The sequence below is a fragment of the Pteropus vampyrus genome, unplaced genomic scaffold, assembly GCF_000151845.1.
Source record: "Pteropus vampyrus isolate Shadow unplaced genomic scaffold, Pvam_2.0 Scaffold53, whole genome shotgun sequence".
NCBI classification, from domain to species: domain Eukaryota; kingdom Metazoa; phylum Chordata; class Mammalia; order Chiroptera; family Pteropodidae; genus Pteropus; species Pteropus vampyrus.
This window is the reverse complement of record NW_011888834.1, coordinates 3,875,872-3,889,225: the sequence shown is the minus strand read 5'-3', so window position 1 is coordinate 3,889,225 and position 13,354 is coordinate 3,875,872. Positions and strand designations below refer to the sequence as shown.

Here is a 13,354-nt window from a genome sequence, read left to right as displayed (position 1 = left end):
TTAAAAACTAGAAATCTGTAAGAACTGATATGGAATTAATAGTCAGGATACATTATTAAGAAAGCAAAGTACATTTTAACATAAATTTTATGTTATATAAATTTCACCTCAATTAAAAAAGTAATGTTTCTTTTAGGACTCCCCTAACCTTCCAAATCCCAGTTGACTTTGACATCATCAGTTTGGTGTACATGACCATACTTTAAATTTACATACATATATATGTAAGTACATATACAGTAATTTCTACATAGAATTATCATAGTGTTATTCTAATATATAAAAATGCTTTTTTATTTAATTTTGTTTCATTAATTATTCAATATTTTAGACATATTTCCATATAAACAGAGAACTCGCAAAAAATAGAAATGAAACTTAAATTTGAAAAGATGTGTTAAATTTTACCAATAATAAGAGATAAACTAAGACCCTAAAAAGAGATACTATTTTTTTACCTATCAGATTGGCAAAAATTGAAACTTTGAAAATCAGTTTGGCAAGATTGTGGGGAAAATAGGATTTCATACATTCTTTCTGAAAGCATAAATCAGTGTAACCCCAAGAGAGAACAAGAACTGAATTACAATTGCAATTTATAAAAATGCAATTGACCCAGTCATTATACTTCCACATATCTATCTTATAGATATACTTATATATAAGCAAAATGACCTTAATAAAAAGTTATTCACTGCAGCATCATTTGTAATATCAATTAATATGGAAGATTTATTGAGTTGTGGTATATCTAAATAATGGACTAAGTAGCTGTAAAAAAGAAGTTCTCTTTGTATTAATATAAAAGAATTCCAAAATAACCGACTAAAAGTAAAAAGGTAGAAAATACTGTGCATATTATACTAACGACTATATTTAAAAGGAAGGTGAACAGTATATTTGTTTTTGCTTATGTACATATTAAAAATATCTGGAAGGAGAAGAGAGTGGAAATTTGCTGAATGGAGACAAAGGTAGGAAAGACTTTTTACTGTATGTCTTTATATATTTGTTGATTTCTCAACCATATGAATGTAATATCTCCTTAAAAATTATTTTATAAGATATTATCATAATAGGATATAGTACAATATTAATTTATTACAGTATTTATTAAAAAGGTATTACAAAAAGGGACCCAGGTTTTGACATGTAAGGAGAAAGCAGTAACGTACTTAGTTTCCTTTGTTTCTTTTATCTCACTAATCCACACATCCATAACAGTGCAAGGCAAGCTACCATCTTTGTTTGCTCCACTTGACTCTTGTAAAACTTCTGTTTCCAAGTCATCACGTTCTGAAAGGCAAAAACATAACAAAAACATGTCTCAAAGCAAAATTCATTTAGAGAAAACAATAAATTTTTTTATAAATTATCATTATCTGGTTTTAGGCTAATGTTAATTATAACAAAAAAATTAAAAGTTTTATCTTTAGATCTTTAATCTCGTTATTGTGTTAACTATTCATTAGTATATAAAATTTTCCTTAAAATTTCAATAACATGTAAATTGCATTTAAGAAGGTATAAAAACTAGTTTTAAGAATAACAGTATCTGTAGTTATAATTATGGGAGAAAAGAGTGTAATATCATTGATTAGTAACTTACAGGAAAGCTCAATCATCAAAATCTATCTTTCAACCCAAAATGAAAAAAGAATCCTATCACTCAAACTTTTACAATGATATTGATAACATAAACGAAGCACACAAAATCTATTTCCCTAGATCATCAAATAATTAATAGCCAGAGTACCACCTCTATTCTGGCAGTGGCCCATTTTTTACCTGGTTGATATTTTCTGAAAGTAAACAGTGATAAGAAGAGTTTTTCTTCATTTGTTAAACTTTTCTTTTTCCTCTCCAATTCAGATATCAATACTATCTTGTTTAAGCCATCATCACCCCCTCTTTTTTCCTAATATCTAGATAACTTTTCCTTCCATATTTTAAGTTTCCAATTAGCTGTCCTATTTAGAAAAATAATTGATATTATACAAATCATTAAAGTTTTTATCTTTTATTCATATAATATTTTTGGTCACTCACACAAGGTAAGCACTTGGGGGAAAATCCTTTTTAATTTATTTTTTAATGAGTATTTGTTCCCTAGATGTTAGCCATATCAATATGAGACTTCCTACAAACTATATTTATGACTTTATTTTCTACGAAGTCAAAAATATTTACCATGTGTCTCTTTGTAGAAACAGCTTGCTGACTCCTGCACTAGGCTAGAAAGCTGCTATTATATACCTAACAGGGTTTTTTTTTTTTTTTTAAGAAAAGGCTCACAATACCTACTATGATTCTAATGAATAACACTAAAGTTACTGTGGTGAATCAAAGATGATCACACATATAGTAAGGTCTCTGACATTCCTTTCATCTAGAGGGGGGCTGTTTCTATCCCCTTAAATATGGGCCAGCATTGTGATTGCCTTGATCAACTGAGTACAGTTGAAATATTGCTATGCCAGTTCTAGGTCTAGCCTTTAAGGGAACTGGCAGCTTCTACCTTGGAATCTGGAAGCCTAAGCCATCATGAAAGAAGTTTAACTATCCTGGAAAGACCACATGGCGAGGCCATGACACTGAAATGAAGGAAAGGAATCCAGCTGAACAGACCCAGCTGAGCCCTATGAAGATATCATACATGGGAGAGACATCATCTTGCATCCTCCAGGTAAGGTCAACAGAGAGCTGAATACCGACAAGTGATACCAGCTGATGCCACATAGAAGAGAAGAATCTTTCCAATTCTTAACCCAAAAAAGTGTAGATAAAATAAAAGTTATTTTAAGGCACTAAGTTATGGGAGTAATTTGTTTTGCATCAATAGATAACAGAAACAGAACTTCATACCTGAAAATAGGGTGCTGACATAACAAAAGCCTGTAAACTGGTTTTAGAACTGGACAGCAGGCAAAAGTTGAAAGGGCTTCAAGGAGAGTTTTGGTGAGACTGGCCAGTGGAAAAAAGTTATTGGAGACTGGAGAAAAGGTGATACTTGTTATGTACTCACAGAAAGTTAGTACCTGTGAAAACAAGGACTATAGAAAATATACTTAATAGATCCAGTGATCTAGCTAAGGAGCTAAGAAGAATACTGAAAGTGCCAGCGAACATCTTCTAGTGGCCACTGATACTAGAAGAGAGAGAGAGATTAACTGAAGAAAAAAACTGTTCAGTTTATATGGAGAATTTAGAAAATAAAGTCCAAGGTAATTCCTTCTAGCTAACAAAAGCTTCAAAAGAAAAGACATGGTCTCAAGACACACATGAAATTTAGGGCAGCCTTAGGAGAAACATGAGTCAAGGGTGTGGCCACAGATATTCTATTATGGCACAGGGAGATTTAAAGGCATGTCTGACAGACTGATGGACAAAAGGATTTCTATGAATCTCAAGCGCATTGTTTCACAGCATCTTCATAAGCAACTAACAAGGTAGAGAAGAGCCAGTCTCCAAACAAAACAAAACAAAGAGTGGTTTTGTCAAATGTAGTGAATATCAATAACATTCTTACAAAATCCACAAAATTATTAAGAAAATTCTACTTGCAGAAGCACCATCAGAAAAAGATGCAGTTTAGAAGAGTACAACCCTTGAAGACACCAACTCTTGATACAAGAGAAGCAAGCAGACAATGCTACTCCTGGCTGGACTTCAGAATTTCTATGAACCAATAATTGCTATTTATTTCCCATTTTCCTTGTTTTTGAAAAGGAGTCTCTATTCCTGTTTTACCATTATATGTTAGGTATATGAAAGGCAAGTAACTTTCTTTTTTACTTTTAGGTCTTCAGATTGAGAGAAACTATACTCAAAGAACTATACCCAAGGAAACTCATCTGTACACAGGCCTGACTTTGATAACCTTCAGACTTTGGGCCAGTGTCATAATAAGATGAGGCTTTGAGAAGTGGTATTTTTCATGTGGGGGGAATGAAAATGATTTTTGGTTAAATGGCAGACTATGGCAGAATTCAGATGGCTACACATTTTTAACACTCTTATCTCTGAAAGTTGGGGTCTGTTTTTCTTCTCTGTGAATCGAAGCTGCCTGTGCTTTGACCAATGAAGTATGGCAGAACTGATACTGTGCCAATTCTGAGACTGGCTTTTAAGAATACAATCAGCTTTTACCTAGGTATCTGTGAGCCCTGGACCACCATATAAGAAATCTGACTACTTGCTGGAAAGAGTGCATAGAAAGGCCTGGAGACTACATGAAGAGGGAGAGGTGCCCAGCTTTAGCTCAGCTATTTAAGCCATCATGGACCCATCAGACGAGCCTGGCAGCCAGCTGAATCCCACCAAGCTATCCCAGAGACAAAAGCTCATAGATTTAAAAAAATCACATTAGTCGAGCCTTGACTCAATTCCTGACACACAACATCATGAGATATAATAAAATGATTGTTATTGTAACACTAAATTTTGGGGTGATTAGTTGCATGGCAATTAAAAAAATAGACAAGTTACTGAAAGTATAAAAATAGTGAACCTAATTTGAGATGAATTACCCAAACATTGATGATTTGTTTATAAAGAAAAAATTAAAGTATTACTAAATCAAATACAGCTAATTTTAACCCACTAAAACATACCTTCCAAATTTCCTTCTGGTTTCAATGACATCTGTGGAGATCCCTCACTCAGCTTTGGACTGCTTGTCTCAGCAGAAGAATGGAGAGTAGCTGATAGGTTCATTTCAAGTGAAATACATTTTACTTTTTCTTCTCCAGTGATTAAGGGTTTGTACTTCTCCCCTTCAGAAGAAATATCTGAAATAACAAAAATGAGAAATCATGCTGTTTTTAAAGTGACTTGAATTTTACCTATAACGGAATTTAAAGCAAAGTACAAAAACTGTATTCTTACAACAGGTAATTAATTATTGGTTAAGCTGTTACGCATCAGAAATTAATAAACAACTAAAGTATATACTACCAAATTTCATTTTAATTACACATAATAATTTCTAAGGTGTTTAACATATGGTTTACTTTCTTTTTTCCTTTTGGTGAAATGGTATTTTTTAAATTATTAACTAATTGTTTTTGTTTGTTTCTAGTAATTGCTAGTTACTTGTAATTGCTCAGAAACATTCCATACTTTTAAATGATGCCAGGAAGAATGGATGTGCCTCAAAACAACTTACTGCAGTTATCTACAAGACCCCAAGAGGTCATGTAAAATGACAAAAGAGACACCGATGTAAGGATTGGAAGACTAAAGAACATCACAGGTCCCTTATATTTGTCATTTAATCCACAAAACAATCTTTGATAATAGTGTTTCCATTCTACAAATAGAGAAACTGAATGTCCATCAGAGGAACTTGTCCATGGTTTCTGGGCACGTTATGGAACCAGAAGTGGAACCAAAGCCCATTCTTTTTTCACAACATGTAGCTGCTCCCACATACACACTAAGTAACCTTTGTGTATTTGCATGTGTAGAATTGCATATTGCTTGGAATTTCATTCTCTCCCTTTTCTACCCAATGAGCTGTTTTATCTTTGGCAAGCTCAAAACCACTTGCTCTGTGCAGCTTGTCCTGATCCAAAAGGGCCACATTGTCATTAATGAAACTGTACAGCACTGATAACACAAAGCCTCCTCAACTGTGGCTCCACAGCATTTCACACACACTTCTAACATAGACTTTGCCAACATGTGATATCCTTGATGCTAAGAACTTTGACTTCTTTGTCTTAAAATCCCAGCACAAGGTATATTGTTCTAAGTAAATGGAACTAGGAAAAAAATTAAAAAGAGTGCAGGTGACAACTCTGGAAAATATTTAACTCCAAAATAAACTACTTAAACATCTCTGCACTGCCTTTTAACTTTGTGTATACTTTCATTCTTGCTCTTTTCATGCAATATTATCACTTATTTGTTTTCATTTGTCTGTTTTCTGAGAGCAAGGATGATCTTTAACTCTTTGCAGTTTTACCACCTAACAGATAACACATAACATATGAGTATTCAATAAACAGTTGGCAAACTGAATTTAAAAAAAAGAAAAATCAGAAAATAATTAAATTACTTCTCAGTTCCAATTCTATGGAGAAGAAAAGCTCTGCTTTCACATTGCTTAAGCATTATCATACGCCAATGACATATATTTAAGCAATAAAAATTTTATGTAAGAGAAATCAGAATCTGATATTTTTAAAGTCATGGGAATAAAAATATGTAGGACTTTCAGACTACAAAATAATCGGAAATTTTTATCCATTATTGTAGAAAATATTTTAGCCTAGAGGCATTTTTTTTTTTTTTTCTGAATGAAACCTGGGGCATGCTGAGAATAGGCTCAGATTGAGATATAAGAACATTGTTACTTTTTAAAATTAGTATGTGGCATACAACTGCACAATTTTCCAGACATTACAGTGTGAACAGATTAATTACAAATATCACACTTTGTGTACTTGTCCTTTTTTCAAATAAATGATCATATATATTTCTTTATTCAAATTGTTTTTCCCCTTCAGTATTAAAGAAAATGCAACAATGATTAATGGGTGGGGTATTCACCCATATGAGGAAACAATAACCTACTTTTGCCACTTTAGTAACATGCATATAGATCCATTTCACTGGCTGTTTATCAGCAACTCTCTAATTCCTTCATACATAATGTGAACAGCCTCATCCACTATGTTATTTTTCTGTGAGTTTTGGATATGAGTTTCACTCTAAGCTTCAAGGAGAGATAGAGAATGTATGCAAAAATGACATATATACATATTCATGCCTAGACACAAGGTAGAAAATACTATATTCAACTTCCTCTTCATCTGAATAAGCTCTTAAATCTGAAAACACCTGTTTTATACACAGACACTCTTCTTTATGCATAGCTGTAATACCAAGACCCACAACACTCATGGGTCATAAATGTCTTCCTCACAAGAACTCATCCTTCCCAGTTCTGGGATAATGTCTGTGATACCTAACTACAGAAATCTTTTAGTCTTTTAATCAGCCTAATTACTGAATCCACATTAAAACATACACCACTCATCTCAATGCAATGCTCGTATATCCTTCTTTATGTAAAACATCATTCTGACTATTATACTTTTCCAGTTCCCCCACATAAATTTCCTTTTCCTTTTATTCTTAGATCCCATGCAGGTTATATCAGATCAAAACTCAAGACTACCATTTGAGACAATTCCCCAGAAAATAAAACCGTTTACCATATCATTGGGAAATTATTGTAAATAAGTTCCTTAAAATAGACATTTCTTAAAAATATAATTTAATTTTTAATATAATATTACTTCTAGTATAGAAAAACAATTAGTTTTTCCTTACCACTTCTAATGGTTGTGTTTCCCAATAGTTCTGTCTGAAGTTGTAGTTCAGCTTCTCCAAGTATTTTTAGAACAGAATCTGTAGGGCTTTTCCCCCAGACTCTTCTTGGAGATCCTCCAGAATCTAATTTAATAACATCTCCCACTGTATGGTCTATAAGAAAAAGATACCAAAAATAATTTTCAATGACAGAACAATAATACCACATTATGAGGCAGACTTAAGGTCTTCTATTCAATTGAGTGCTTCATGAGAAAATAAAAGGTTATATTGCAAAGAGCATATGATGATGATGAGTCTTTAAAAAAGACTTTCAGGGGGTGAATAATAAAAAACAGAACAGAAGCAACTAATACTAGTAATAAAAATATATAATTGCCTTTCTAAATACTTGGAATTAAACTCTAGTTTTAGGGAATATAAAAATAAAAAAATATAAATTATGTTTCTATAAAATTTTTATTTGAGAAAAAGAAAAAAAAATGGAAACCTAAGATAATTGAGCAATAATTTGGGGGGGTACAAAAAAAAAGATAAACTATAAATTAATATTTTTCTATAAATTTAAATGCAGAGAAAACAATCCTAAAGTAAATGAACTTGTGAATTAAAGTAGAGAAAAGCATTTTTTTACTACACTATACTTTTTATTGTCATTTTAGAGTATACTTATTCCACTTATTAAAAAAAAGTTTGCTATAAAACAGCATGCTGCATTACACTGGCAGCAGTCTCATACATCTTGTGTTTCCTACATCTCTTGATTGCATCAGGAGAAAAGTATTTTTAAGAAATTTTGTTTTATTTTATCTTCTATATCTTAAGTAGGCAACTGACTCTTGTGATAGTAATAATTTTGGGTAAACTTTTAGAATGAAATTTAGGAAAGCAAAAACTAGAAAATTATCTATTAAACTATGAGTTTTTAGAATGTGTGTTAGTAATACATTTAGCACATAAGTACCGAGCAATAATAGACAGGCTATAACTTCAAATATTATGGGGTATAAATCATATCAACTTTCAGTGGTAACCAAATACTGATACAAATTTTTGTGTACCAGTTCCATGAAAGTAAGTAACTGCAATTTAGCAGGTAATATTCACTCTGTACAGACAAAATGATCATCAGTGGTGAACTAGTTTTTTAAAAGACGGTTAAAAAGAGGAAAGAACCCAGAAATAGACCTATAATTTACAGCTACTTGGTGTCTGTCGAAGCTGCCAAAACAATCCAAAGTGGGGAGGTGGGGTGCGTCTCTTATCTCTTTAACAAACAGAACTATAAAACTGAATGTCCATATGAAAATATGTAGACTTCATCCCCTTCGATGCAGGGAGGGGAAAGCAGATGGACTGGTCTCTGAGCAGAGGTGCCAGAACTGAAAGTCTAGGTACGCAAAAGTGGCTACTGCTGGCAGGACAGAGTACTTAAGAGTAGAAAACTACTCAAAGAGAGAACTCAGAGAACTGTAAAGAGCTGCTTCAAGTCTTAAGCTGAATACTGATCAGCACATGTATGAGGAAATTACTGTAGTCCCCAAATAAAAAACAAACAAACAAACAAAAACACCCAAAAGGAATAGAGAGAGCAATACTCGGAATTTACACAGGGTCAGAAATAGTCCCTATTCCCACAGCTAGAAAAGAAAGTCTTATAATTCACAAGGCATCAAGTAGATTACTCAGAAAGGTTTTTGACTCAGTAAAGTGGGAAAATTTAGCCACAGACTATACATTGTTCTGGTTCCACATAACATAGCTTAAAAGCAAGACTTAAAAGGGTCAAGCTATTTTATAAGTGAACTATGTCTGAGAACAAAGATCAAAATATTTATAGAAACACAAAAATATATAATATAGCACTCGTCAAAATAAAATTCACCATTTGGCCTCTAAACGAAGTTACCAAGCATGTATAGAAGCAGGAGAATTCAACTTATAATAAAGAGAAAAAAAATCAACCAATCAAAACCAACCCAAAAATGAGAGAGAGAATGTAATTAGTAGATAGGGACATTTATAATTGCCATTATAACTGAATTTTATATGTTCAACAAGTCATAGACAGATTGATAATGATAATTAGAGATAAGGAAAACATTAACAAGATCCATATTGAACTTCTAGAAGGGCCAACAGAAAAAAGCTGGAAAAAATAATGGCAAACGATTTTCTAAATTTAATAAAAACTATATACTTACAAATCCAAGAAGCTCAACAAAATCCAAGCAAAATAAACATGAAGAAAATGACACAAAGTTACATCATTATCAAATTTCCTAAAACCAAGGCCTAGGGGAAAAATCTAAAGAACACAGAGAAGAAATAAGACATATTATATACAGAGGAATAAAGAATAAGAATGACAGAAGACTCTCATCACAAGAAATGTAAACTAGAAGACACTGTAGTAACATCAGTAAATACTAAAAGAAAAAATTGTCAACTTAGAATTCTACACCCAGAAAAAATATCTCCGTAAAAGAAAGGCAAATAAACACTTTTATGAACAAACAAACAAACAAACAAAGCTGAAAGAATTCATCACCAGCACGATTGTATTATAAGAAATGTTAAAGAAGTCCTTTAGGGAGAAGGTAAATAATACCAAATGGAAGTCTGATTTACACAAAAGAATGAAGACCACTGGAAACAGTAACTACATGGGTAGATAAAAAAAACTGTTTATTATTTAAAACTCTTTATTGTAGAGTTTATAGCATAAATTTTTTAAAAAGCACAATGACTGAGAGGGAACATATCTAAGTATATGGTCATAAGGTTCTTACACTATATGTGGAAAGCAACAAATCATGTTAAGACAGACTGATCTGTAATAAGTTAAAGATGTATGTAACAGAACAATGAGCTAGTTAAAAACCCAATAAGAGATAAAATGGAATCATAAAAAATAATCCAAAAGAAAGCAAAACAGGAGGGCAAAAGAAACAAAAAATAGAACAAACACAAACAGCTAAATGACATATTTAAATAAAACCATATTAATAACCACATTAAATGCAAATGGTTTAAACATACCAAGTTGAAGTTATAAGAGCAAATCCAACACTATGCTGCCTACAAGAAACCTACCTAGACGTAAAGATACAAATAGATTAACAAGGAGAAAAAAAAGATAAAGATATACCAGACTAACACTAAGCAAAATAGGTAGAAGTGACTATTAATATCAAAGTAAATTTTAAGTATTTTTTTTAAAGGAACAAACTATTGATAACCACAACACACACTAATCTCAAGAAACATATGCTGAGCTAAAGAAGCCAGACATAAGAGGATATAAAATGTTAGAGTCTGTTTAAATAATAATCTGGACAGAGAAACTTAATCTAAGAAAAAATTCAGAAAAAGCTGCCTCTGGGAGGCCAGCAACAGAGAATGATGGCAAGAGGCATGAAATTTTTTTTGGGGGGGGGGGCGGTGATGGTAATGGTCTAATATCTTGATAGGGATTTAGATTACGTAGGTACAGGCATTAGTTAAAACACAGCAAATGTACATTTAAGATTTCTGTACTTAAACAAATTTCTAAACAAGTATTGAACTCTGTTTAAAGATACGTATGCTGCAAAGTATTTAATGCAGAGTGTACCGATGTCTGCAATGAACTTTAACTGCATTAAAAAATAAGATAGACTAATTGATGGACAGAAGGAATAACAGATATGTGATCAAACAAACATAGTAAAATGTTAATGGGAGAATATGAATGGAGGACATACAGTGTTCATTGTGAAATTATTTCAATTTTGCCATGTTTGAAATTTTTCATAATACTATTGGGAAATGTAAATCATGTATAATCACACGAAGGAATATTATACAACTATAAAAAAGAACAAGGGAGTTTTTTAATGTAGTGAGATGAAAAGACCTAGAAGACATAAGTAAAACAAATAAATAATAAATAATGTACAATATAACAAATAATGTAAAATAGAGGGAGTAATAACACATATCTTTATTCATATATATGTACATACACATACACGCACACACACACGTAAATGAATTCTGGAAGGATACACAAACTAACATCAGTGGTTACCTGGTAACAGGAAAGGAAATGGTTTAAATGTTAAGGTAAGAGAGAAACTTCAACTATACACTGTTTACACTGTGATTTTTTAATCACATGAATACTGCCTACTTAATAAACATTATTTTTGAATTCATGAGCTAAAACATTATTTGTTTAACAGTATTCTCAGTCTCATGCTAACTTTCCATATGAAAGTGCTTTTCATAAGGTAATAAGATATCTGATAGATAGTGTATTTGTCTCATATAGTTCTATATGATCATTCAAAATTACCTAATTCCCAACAATCGACAAAGTAAAAACATCTACAAAACTGACCAAATTATTTGCAAACCATATATCTGATGAGGGGTTAATGCACAAAATATATAAAGAACTCATACAACTCAATGACAAAAAGACAAATAATCTAACTAAAAAACAAGCAAAGAACCTGAATAGATACTCTGTCCAAAGATATACAAATGGTCAACAGGTACATAAAAAAGGTGTTCAGCACCACTAATTATTAGGGAATTGCAAATCAAAACCACAATGAGATATCACTTTATACCTGTTAGAATAGCGATCATCAAAAAGACAAGAGATAACATGCTGGTGAGGATGTGGAGAACAGGGAACCTTGTACACTGCTGATGGTGTGATAAACTGGTACAGCCACTATGAAAAACAGTATGGGGATCCCTCAAAAAGTTAAAAATAGAACCACCATATAATCCAGTAATTCTACTTCTGAGAATATATGCAAGGGAAATGAAAACAAGATATAGAAAAGATATCTATATTATCATGTTCATAGCAGCATTATTTGTAATAGCCAAGATATAAAACCAACCTAAGTGTCCATTTATGGATTAAATGGATAAAGATATTGTGGTACATATATAAATGGAATACTATTCAGCCACAAAAAGGATATCCTGCCATATGTAACAATGTGCATGGACCCTGAGGGCATTATTCTAAGTAAAATAAGTCAGACAGAGAAAGACAAAGATTATATGATTTCACTTACATATGGAATCTTAAAAACAAAACTCATAGAAAAAAAAGATCAGATTCATGGTTACCAAAAGCAGAGGATGGGGGAAGGGGATCTGGAGAAAGTTGGTCAAAGGCACAAACATAAGTAAGTCCTAGAGATGTAACGTACAGCATGATTATTATAGTTAACAGGCTGTATGATACATAAGAAAGAGAGGAAATGCTAAGATTTTTCATCACAAGGAAAAAAATTTTTTCTCTTTATTGTATCTGTATGAGAGGATGGATACTAACAAAAATTATTACAGTAATCATTTAAAAATATATGTAAATCAAACCATTATGCTATACACCTTAAGTTTGAACAGTAATGTATGTCAATTATATCTCAATAAAATCAGGGAAAAAAGATTACCCAATTCTTGTGTTTTTGTTCTGCATATGACCTTTCTTCCTATTTTTAAAGAAAATATGGCAGAGATTTTTTCATCTATAAAACTTACTTATATCTCTCTACCTTTGCCTCTATCCCCGTCACACTGGCTCTAAATTATCTCCAACCCCACCAACTAAAAGATCTCACAACATCAGGTGTGTTCATCCTCATATTTAACTATTTAATGACCACTTTATATGAATAAAATCAGTGCTACATGATATGGAACATACCACATGCAGTACAAGTCAAATGAATTTATTTAAAAAGATTATATTATAAAATACACAGACAAAAGATACTTAAATGAAGAAAATAATTACAGCAGGTGATTAGTTCCTTAAAAATAATAATAGAAGAGGTTTACTTCTAACAGTACAGAAAAGTGAAGAAAGAGTTTCAAGAAAAAGGAGGTAGTGAGTGTGGATAAAATTGCTATCGACACATAAAATAAGGATAGCTAAAATAACTAGCCTTTAAATTTACCAACATGACGGTCTTTGTTAAACCTGAAAAGAATAGTCTTC

The 13,354-nt window shown here is 32.0% G+C and overlaps 1 protein-coding gene across 6 annotated transcripts in view; it reads right to left on the bottom strand.

Annotated features, from left to right (window-relative positions):
- NEK1 (NIMA related kinase 1) overlaps positions 1-13,354 on the bottom strand; it is a 130,358-nt gene that overhangs the window by 19,084 nt on the left and 97,920 nt on the right. For all 6 annotated transcript variants that reach the window (XM_023530729.1, XM_011360276.2, XM_011360278.2 and 3 more), the window contains 3 exons: positions 7,342-7,494; positions 4,614-4,790; positions 1,176-1,296 (listed from right to left, as the gene is read on the bottom strand). In XM_023530729.1, the coding sequence (XP_023386497.1) occupies positions 1,176-1,296; positions 4,614-4,790; positions 7,342-7,494 (451 nt within the window). The remainder of the gene's footprint in view (positions 1-1,175; positions 1,297-4,613; positions 4,791-7,341; positions 7,495-13,354) is intronic.